Source organism: Triplophysa rosa, linkage group LG20 (genome assembly GCF_024868665.1).
Source record: "Triplophysa rosa linkage group LG20, Trosa_1v2, whole genome shotgun sequence".
Classification (NCBI taxonomy): domain Eukaryota; kingdom Metazoa; phylum Chordata; class Actinopteri; order Cypriniformes; family Nemacheilidae; genus Triplophysa; species Triplophysa rosa.
The window spans coordinates 7,918,498-7,927,920 of record NC_079909.1 but is presented as its reverse complement, the minus strand read 5'-3'; the positions used below and the strand labels follow the sequence as shown (position 1 = coordinate 7,927,920).

The 9,423-nt window shown below is 38.8% G+C and overlaps 1 protein-coding gene across 2 annotated transcripts; it reads right to left on the bottom strand.

Annotated features, from left to right (window-relative positions):
• Positions 1-1,063: 1,063 nt before the first annotated feature.
• Positions 1,064-7,571, bottom strand: chrna4b (cholinergic receptor, nicotinic, alpha 4b). Of its 2 annotated transcripts, none has more exons than XM_057362807.1 (6): positions 7,184-7,571; positions 6,281-6,432; positions 6,055-6,099; positions 5,828-5,937; positions 3,383-4,745; positions 1,064-2,694 (listed from the first exon to the last, which is right to left on the bottom strand). In XM_057362807.1, exons 1-6 carry the CDS (start codon positions 7,239-7,241, stop codon positions 2,569-2,571), a joined length of 1,854 nt encoding a protein of 617 aa, XP_057218790.1. In that variant the 5' UTR covers positions 7,242-7,571; the 3' UTR covers positions 1,064-2,568. The 2 variants fall into 2 exon arrangements, with proteins under 2 accessions (XP_057218790.1, XP_057218791.1); XM_057362808.1 differs by having other exon boundaries at positions 7,481-7,557.
• Between the last annotated feature and the right edge of the window lie 1,852 nt (positions 7,572-9,423).

The window sequence follows — 9,423 nt, the reverse complement described above, 5'->3', positions numbered from 1 at the left end:
TTCTCTCTTTCCTCTGTCCTCAGGGATTCTGCTGTGGTTTGCAGGTTTCTGGGGCCGCTGAAGGCTCGGGAACACGAGTGAATGTGAAATGATCACAGTCTCGCCTGTGAACGGAAGGAAATAATGAACCATTGCTCCTTTCTTTACAATGACCTGGCACGTTGTGTTTTTGAAGACTCCTCTTGAGACTCAGTTATCATAACACGTTATACTACTTCCACCATTACGTTTTTATGGAACGCATTGCTAACACATATCTGTTATTTGGTTAGTGTGGATATGGGCACAAATAATTGATTCTCATGTCCTTGTGCTCCTCGGTATTACAGCAGTAGAAAATTGACTGCCTGAAATGTTTATTACATATTGATTATATACAACTATGGGGAAGATCATTATTAATAGATTTAATTTTGCAGTGTTATAACCGAGAGCTGTGTATGACCGATGTGCTGATGTGTAGAGTGTGCTCTCCGTGTTTTTAATAGGGAGAATGTGTCCTCCTCCAGGATTCAGATGGACAAACTATACACCAAAGTTCATCTTTTTTTCACACCGGTCTGAAAAGTAACTAAAACTGCAGCTGAGCAGCATTTGCATGCTTGGATCACTCTAATTTTATTTGGATGGAAATTCAAGTATTGTTAATATGAACCAACTCAAATATGGTAGATCACACTAACAAGGTTAGTTTTATGAATCAGATTTAGTCTTGTTTTTCAGTAAATGCATCTAAAAACATATATTTACAAACATATTTAGATGAGGATGAAACCTTATACAAAACCAAGGTTCATCCTTTATTGCAAATGCAATTTGCAATGCAATTTGCAATAATATAAAATCAAAAATAACATAAATTATTAAAAATATAAGCTCATAAATATATATAAAAAATTAATTCTTACGATGCAAAAAAACGTTAGCTTTCTCAATGGATAAGGCACAAAACATTTTTGGACTTGTGTATGTGAAAAGCAAACTGAATACTTAAAAAATAGAATTTTTAAACATTTTCAGGAATCTACCAGACAACTGACAATAAACTTGTTATTGAACCCATCAAATATTTATTTGTTGCCCATAAATTCATTTATAAAGACGTACCAACAGATGAAGTGATACAAATAGTCCATGTGTTAGAGTAGTGACCTAACTCATTTATCTGACAGGTATCACTGGGGGTGGATGCTGAAATCCAATATCAGAGCTGCAGGTGCATGTGATTGGGGATGTGATGCTCTTAAAGAGAATGACAGCATGGGTTCAGTCTGACTGCCTGAGCTTTCATCTTGCCTGAAGCACTGATTTAACTCAACCTGTGACCTCTCCTCTTCTAGGTCAACTCATCCACCACCTGAGGAGGGAAAAGGGTTTTACAGCAGATTTTCTTTGACAGGTTTGTGCGTATTGCTCAGGAAAGCATCAGAACAAAAGCCTTCTTAGATATTTTATTGGTAACATGTAATGGCAAGATCTTAAAACAATTGCAAAGCAATTGAAAGTCAGAGTACCTCCATTTCATGGATCGTATATGGCTTTGTTTCTGTAAGTGGAATATTAGCTCTTCAAACACAAGATCAGTGACGAAATAGTGACTAAATTCCAGGTGCTCGAAGAAATCAAATAAATTACAGAGAGATTTTTAACATGATCATTTTTGCGCAATTACATAAAATGTGATGCTATTAAAATAATTGTGAAATTGCCAGTATTTCTTTATGAACATATTATTATGGAAATTGTTGTTTCATCTAAAATGTAAATATAAATATTGCACGTATACAGTATAAGTACAGTTTCAGAATTGACAGATCTGGTTATTCTGACCTCTTCAATTTGATTGATTCAATATGTGACCAATCGTAATGTGCTATTTGCTTTGTAAAGCTAAATAAATGAAATACAATCAGACCTTGATGAGAAAATATGGAATCCACATGACCTTTAGAACAGGATTAAACGTGAAATTTTATCTCTGCTGTCCCCCTCTTAGTGCAATTGTGCTGAGAGTTGCCTTTTACACTTCAAATCTATTAGAAGTCATACTCACATTATTGAAATTAATGTGCTGTGATGCAATGCTGTGTTAAAATAGTGAAACTTGATGTGAATAACTGAAATCCGCAATGTCACATTTAGTATTTGAGAGATTTGCACTTGCCGTGCCAAAGATGACAGACAGAATAACAGAAATAACAAAAAACAGAATTGTGTTTGAAAATGTTGTGTGCTGTTGTCATTTACCACAGGAAATTATTATTTGTCTGTTAAAACAAAGAAAAACAAGTTGAGAAACACAACCTATTTGCAATTAATGGAAAAAGAAGCAATAAAAGTAAATGTTGATATTCTACTTTTTTGCTCCACAGAAGAGAAAAAGTCATACAACTTTTGAAAAAAACACATTTTCTGATTGAAACTTTTGGGTGAACTGTCCCTTTAAGTGGTTTAAGTGTGGTGTTCTCTCTTCTGTTACACATAGAAACAGTAACATAAAAAAAAAACTTAATTTACATGACAAGAGATGTTTAATAAAGTCAACCCACTCAGATCCATTCTGACAATCTAGATCATTCCAGCCAGCCAAGGTGGGAGGAACAGTCCGACGGTCCCCAGAATGCACACCAGCACAAACATCCAGAGGAATATTCTATCAATCACCATGGCAACGTATTTCCAGTCTTCCTTGACCTGGAGAGGAGAAAGGAGATTCGTTCGTTTCAATCTCATGCTGTATTTCCCACTCATGTCTTTTCCTCTCAGAATTGATTTTTTTGGATGACTGCTTTCCCGTGAGAGCTATTTTTGATAGTTTTTATTATAGTACAAATCTTGATTAAAAAAGTAATACCAGTATCAGAGTCCAGTTTAAAGTGCCTAGTGTGAACCTTGCTAGAAGAATCCTGCTAGAAGAAATCTGTTGTTTTTTGGCTTATAAATACAATCAAAAACATGTTTATTCTTTACAGTTACTTTTTAATTATATTAAAATAAAATATTATGTTTTACATGTTTCTAATCACTCTTACATGCAGTACTTGGACTCCATTGACTACCACAGTACGAAACATGACAGTGGTAGTCAAAAGTGCCCCAGAACGGTTTGTTTTCCTACATTCCAGAACAAAGAAATGTATAAAGCAGTTTCTCCTTCAATGGTATGCAGTAGTGGCCAAGCACTGTTTGGTTACAAGCATTCTTCCAAATATCTTTCTCTGTGTTCATCAAAACAAAGAAATTTAAAAGAGACATAAAAGTCCTTGTGTGTGTTGCGGAAGAACGTTGTACTAGTTTGGACAGACATGAGTGATAAATACATAAAAATAAACACGGAACTTTCATTTTTTTGGCAAACGAAACTTTAAAATATTAAACTCACTGAAAAGTCCAAATCTTCCGCTCTTAGATGATCAGCAATGTATTGAACTCCCTCCAGGGCTTTTATTAAAGACTGCGACAGATTATTGAGTAGCTTTGCTGGATTTTGAGCTTTAGCGCCATCACTTGAAACGTCATGTCTAGTACACATCTCTGTATCGTCATGGTCAACCATCTGCATATTCGTCCCCTTGGATGCAAGACGATGTTGACAACTCCCCAGAAAACTCTGTGTGGCATCCACAAAGACGCTCTCAGCACCATGGCCTTGGATTTCACAATCCGTACACCCAGCTCCATCCCGTGGTATGGTGTGTAGCAGGATACCGAGGGTTTCTTGAAATGATGAGGGACTGGAGGCAAAGACATTGTTTGCGTACGTACACGTGTAATTGAGAACTGGTGTTTGAGGTGTTTGTGTGCTGTCTTCTTGCAGGACGGAATACTGGCTGCTGGGAGAACTGCTGAAAAGCATAGGTTTAGGGGAGGAGTCACGTTGAAGTTGATCCACCTGGGTGACAGACGCCACGCCCACACCCACATGGGGGCTGGGACTCTGCGGTGGGATATCCAGCACGGTGGTCCGAAGAAACGTTGACTGTGTCTCCGACGCCTTGTGCATCATCTCGATGAGTTTCCCACAGTTTCTTTTACCTGACGCAGGTGGACGTTTCATGAAAAGGTAACGTGGAACCAAGTGAAGGAAAAGCTGGCGGACCCAGTAGGGCATTCTGTGCGTGCGGGGGGAACGGTGATGGACGTTGAGCACAAACACGGTGATGATGATGGAGAGAGTGACGAAGATCATGGTGAACAGGAGGTACTCGCCGATGAGCGGGATGACCAGCGAGGTGGATGGGATGATCTCGGTGATAAGAAGGAGAAAAACGGTAAGAGAGAGGAGGACGGAGATACACAGTGTGATCTTCTCCGCACACTCGGATGGTAAGTAGAAGACCAGCACGGTCAGGCATGAGATGAGCAGGCAGGGGATGATGAGATTGATGGTGTAAAACAGAGGAAGACGTCTGATGATGAACGAGTAGGTGATATCCGGGTAGATTTCCGTACAGCATTCATACTTTTTAATGTTGTAGGTGCCCACGGCATTTATGATGACCCATTCTCCGCTCTCCCAGTAGTCCATCTGGTCCACATCGCTGGCCATGCTCACCAGGTCGATCTTCGCCTGGTCGTACGTCCAAGAGCCGAATTTCATCTTGCAGTTCTGCTGGTCGAAGGGGAAGAAGGTGACATCGATGCTGCAGGAGCTCTTGTAAATGGCAGGCGGCTTCCATTTGATCCTGCCGTTGTAAAACACCTGGGCTTTAGTCAAGTGCGTCACGGCGAAGTCTCCATCCGCACTGCAGATCAAACACAAAACCATCAGAGCAATCATGCGAGAAGATGTCTGTCGTGTTAAAGTGGTGTCAGGGTACGTCACAGCGAGCTAAACCATCAATGACTCCCAAATGGGTTTAATTGGCCCATTAAGATTTCTAGTCTCTAGAAAAATCACACAGCTGGGAATTTAAGAAACAAGCTCTATTGAGGAAAGTATATAATGGCTAGGATGTTAGATTTTACCATTCGTTTTAATGACAGGGATGGTTCACGCAAGGATAGTTCAACCAAGAATGAAAATTCTTTCATCATTTCAAGCCTGTATGACTGTCATTTTCTGCAGAACACGAAAGAGGATATTTTGAAGAATGTTGGGAACCAAATAACATTGGGGCCATTGACTTCCATTGTGTGGACATAAAACCACTGAGACATTTCTCAAGATATCTTCTTTTGTGTTGCACAGAGGAAAGAGTCACATACAGGTTTTGAATGACATGAGGGTAAATAAATGATGACCGATTTTGTATTTTTTGGATGAACTATATATATGGTCAGTTGATATTATGTATAAATGAAGTGGTACCGACATTACCGGAAAGTTGTGTAATTTCGCTCACTTCAGCCTGACTCCTATGGGATTTCATAGATCAACACTCATATGTCATAAAAGTGGACGTCTAATTTCCCATATCCGCTCCTTTCACTTTAAAACTAGAAGAATGTCTTGGTTAGGATGAAATGAGCTAATTCAGCATCACAAATGGAACAACTGAAGCATATTACGCTGCTGGAAAACAGGAGGTTAACAGTGCACTGTAAAAAAAATCCCGTGAAAAAACAGATAAAGTACTGGCAGAAAATTACCAGTACATTTTCCTTTATTTTACGGACATTTCCATTAATGCTAAAATGCAAATGAATGCAGTGCAAACTGTAAAATACAGGTAAAACAACTGTAAAAATGAACACGGAAAATTCCTTCATATTAATACAGTATATTGTGCCCTATTTTTAAGGCTTTTTTTTAGAGTGTGTGTAAGAATACAGATTTTTAAAAATGGGCTTGGCTAAAGTCCGGATTGGTAAAAGCCTCACACACTTGTTATAGAGCACAATGTCTGGCCTCCAGATGATCTCAGAGGGGATCCTGATGGAGGTGACATTCTCGTAGTCCTCTGGGTTCCAGCGCAGCTTGTAATCGTTCCACTCCTGCAGGGAAACATGATGCTCATCACTGCTCACGAGCAGCAGGTATGACAGGGGAAGGAACAGGAGCCCAGTTCTAATTAAAAATCTCATTAATGCCTAATTATGATAAAAACATACCTGTTTCACCCAGACGTTTGTGGTCATCATCTGATTCTTCTCGTCCTGATTTATTTTCAAGCAAAATGTGATGTCCGTGCGCATGAGAATGAAAAAAGGGGATCGATCATGGTGAGCATATTTAATTTGAGCATTTTTTCATTATTATGACAGATGTCCATTGGCTTTTGTTAAATAACGGGGATCATCTTTGTAGACTCTGTGGTCCTGTCCTGAAGTGACTCACCACATCAATGAGCTGAGCGATGGATAGGCCAAAGTGGATCAGAACCACATCTGAGATGTTTGCTACAGGACGAGACAGCTTGTTATAGTTACTGAATAAGACCTGGAGGAGTCTTTCTTCTGCATGTGCATGAGCTGGACTGCTGGAAGACACTGCGAAGAAGAGAAGGAAATGAGCTGAACATTTTCACATTTGTATGCACTTACATCATGCTGTTTACCTTTCATGCACTCTAAAAACAGTTGTGTTAAAAACAACACAATGTGTTGTCCTTAACTGAACCCATTTCTGTGTTTCTTGTGACAACATGTTTTGTTTTATTTCTAACACAACTTAACGTAATGTGTTCAAATTAACACATCCATTTTGAGAGTGTTTATAACATTTTCACCCTTGTGATGTTCGAGAAAAAAAATCTGTGTAACGCTATCAAGATTTATATATACAACCTGATTATCTATTTAATAAAAGTTAATAACAGAGTTTCAATTTTAGAGTGAACTGGACCTTTCTCTTAAATCTACACTGTGTAATTCGTAAAAAGGCTTTTTCTATCTCAAGCATTTTTTTGTGAACTGAAAGCATACGGTTTTGCAAAAGTTACAGGTTTCTTTTTCGGCAACGAGTTTATTTGCAAAAACGCATGTTATCATGTTTGTATTGTGTTAGTTAGCTGTTTGTTTGCGTTATTAATACTTAATTAAAACAACCCGACTGTAGTTTGATAAAAAATAAAAAATATGATTTTTGAAAATGATAAAAAAATGTAAAACATGTCTTTATATGATCACGTGCCTCTAAACTCCTTTAAACTCACCAAAGTGTTTGACTAAACACTCCCTCATTCACAACTAACATCACACTACATCAACTAAAGTTAGTCAAGTATAACTCCGACATTACCGTACGGCATCTGCAGACAGACAGTAGAAAGAAAGAATAGACTCCACGTCGCTCTCATCTCGCCCACTTAATGTCAGATTTACTTCCACTTCAGTGCTCAAGAATACCAGAAAAAATTAAAAGCTTTTTTGTCCTCTTGCTGTAATAAAGTTCTTTAAAAAACGACTATAAGAAAACTTGACTTCACAGACAGGCAGATAAGAAAAATAAAAACTTGAATGAAACTCAAAGTCAACGTGACTTTAAAAGGTGCACTTTTAAAAGTCATTCAATATCCAAACAAGTTAAAGAGAAAACCTCTGGCATTGTCTCTCGCTGGCTCTCTCTTTCTCCGTCTCTCGGTTTTGCTGTTTCACTCTCTCTTTCTCTCTGGCCCCTCCACCTTCCAATCTCAGCCTATTAGGCTGAGTAGATGTTTTGTACTGGAGGCTCAACCTTATATGTGAGAATGTACCACATAGAGAGAGAGAGAGAGAGAGAGAGAGAGAGAGAGAGAGAGAGAGAGAGAGAGAGAGAGTCTGTTAGACCGACAGTAAGATATTGATTAAAAGACAAAACCCTTAAAATGACACGGCCAAACACCTTATTTTAGAGTTCTTGTTTACACACTTCATATTTACCTGAAGATCAGTTTTGTTAAGGTGACTATGCAGGCTTTTGTTTTCAGTGAAAGCAATAGAAGAGAGAGAGAGGGGGGGGGTAGAGAAAGGAGGGACATGCAAAGTCAGAGAGAGATTGAAATATGTCTGAAAGTGATCTTACAGTCCAGATCTCAGTCGTGGTAGCCAAAAATCGGGATGCACTCTGCTTATTAATTACAGAGAGAGATTCTGCCCCGGCGAAAGTCCTTGCCAGAATACCTGTGCTGTTAGTCTATGTGATTTATATATATTTATGCTGTATAGGCTATATCTATTATGCACAGCTGCTATGCATGCCAAACATACTGCAGGGCAAAAGCAAACTCTTATGTTGTTTAACAGCACATTCATGTCTTGAAGCGTAGTACCAAGAGCTGCTATCAGGCGATGATTAGCATTAAAAAAAGAGAGTAAATAAAATATTTATCCATGTGCTTTCCAATCCAGCACACACCTGCAATCCACCTAGAGACCATCCAAGAAAATGATTAACCATCTGTCTGGATAGGCGATGAATCAGCCATGTATGACCCAAGATTTTCTGTATGAATAATACACATTTTGTATGAACCTACTGGACACGTGTAAAACAGTTTTAGTCGAGTTGAGTTAGGGTTTGACCACTGACGTTTCTTCTCAAATCAATTCGTTTACGTACTGTAATTGTTGGACACAAACCAGCTGCGAACAGGTATTTTGTGCCTGTGAATGAGAAGCGAGTCATCACCCCTCATAATTTATTATATCAGATGCCATTTGCAAATGTCCACAGAGAACATTGTCCTCCACGCTATGAATTCAACCTTGAATCTCAATATCCAGACATTCATTAAGGTGCTGCAGAAAGGAGACCTGACTCTCTCTATCTAGCTCTCCTCATCCATTTCCCTCGTTCACATATACGCACATGCTCAATCGCAGACATTCAGGATCAATATCATCCTATTGAATCTCAGATTTTACACCCTGAATATGCTTTTTTAATAAATGTAACCACATATAATATAATGTCCGTTTTGAACAATGGACAGATGCGATATGAACCGGAATTAAGTGAGAGTGATTCGATTGTGCTTTATTAGACCGAAATATGAGTTTAATATACCCAATCGCATCACGTGAGATTTCGTTTATGCTTAAAAGTGTGGCTACACACATAACATAACTCAGTCCCCGAACGCCACGTTCACCCTAAACCCACTGAACCGGAGCTCATTTGTAATCAATACTTCGCTGGTATTGGTTCTGGATCCATTGTGTTTTCTTGTTGTTTCAGAGGGTCGCACCTGTTTAGACGACTAGCCCGGCATAATTCGTCTCTGTTATTTGTTTGTCATGGATCCAGAATTACACATGCATCACATCTGAGCCCAGATGTGACCCCTGACCCACCTCAGACGCCACATTTCTGAGGTGAGTTTGTGATGTGTACACATGTTTGACACAGAAAGATTTCAGCTACAGTGATCTAAAACTTACCAAGCAAAATACCCAAGTGTGAAAGGTTATTTACCCCACACAAATCCATTTGCTCCAAATTGATTTTGTGTTAAAACATTCGCTCGGATCTTGTTGGCATGCAAATGAGATTTTCTCTTG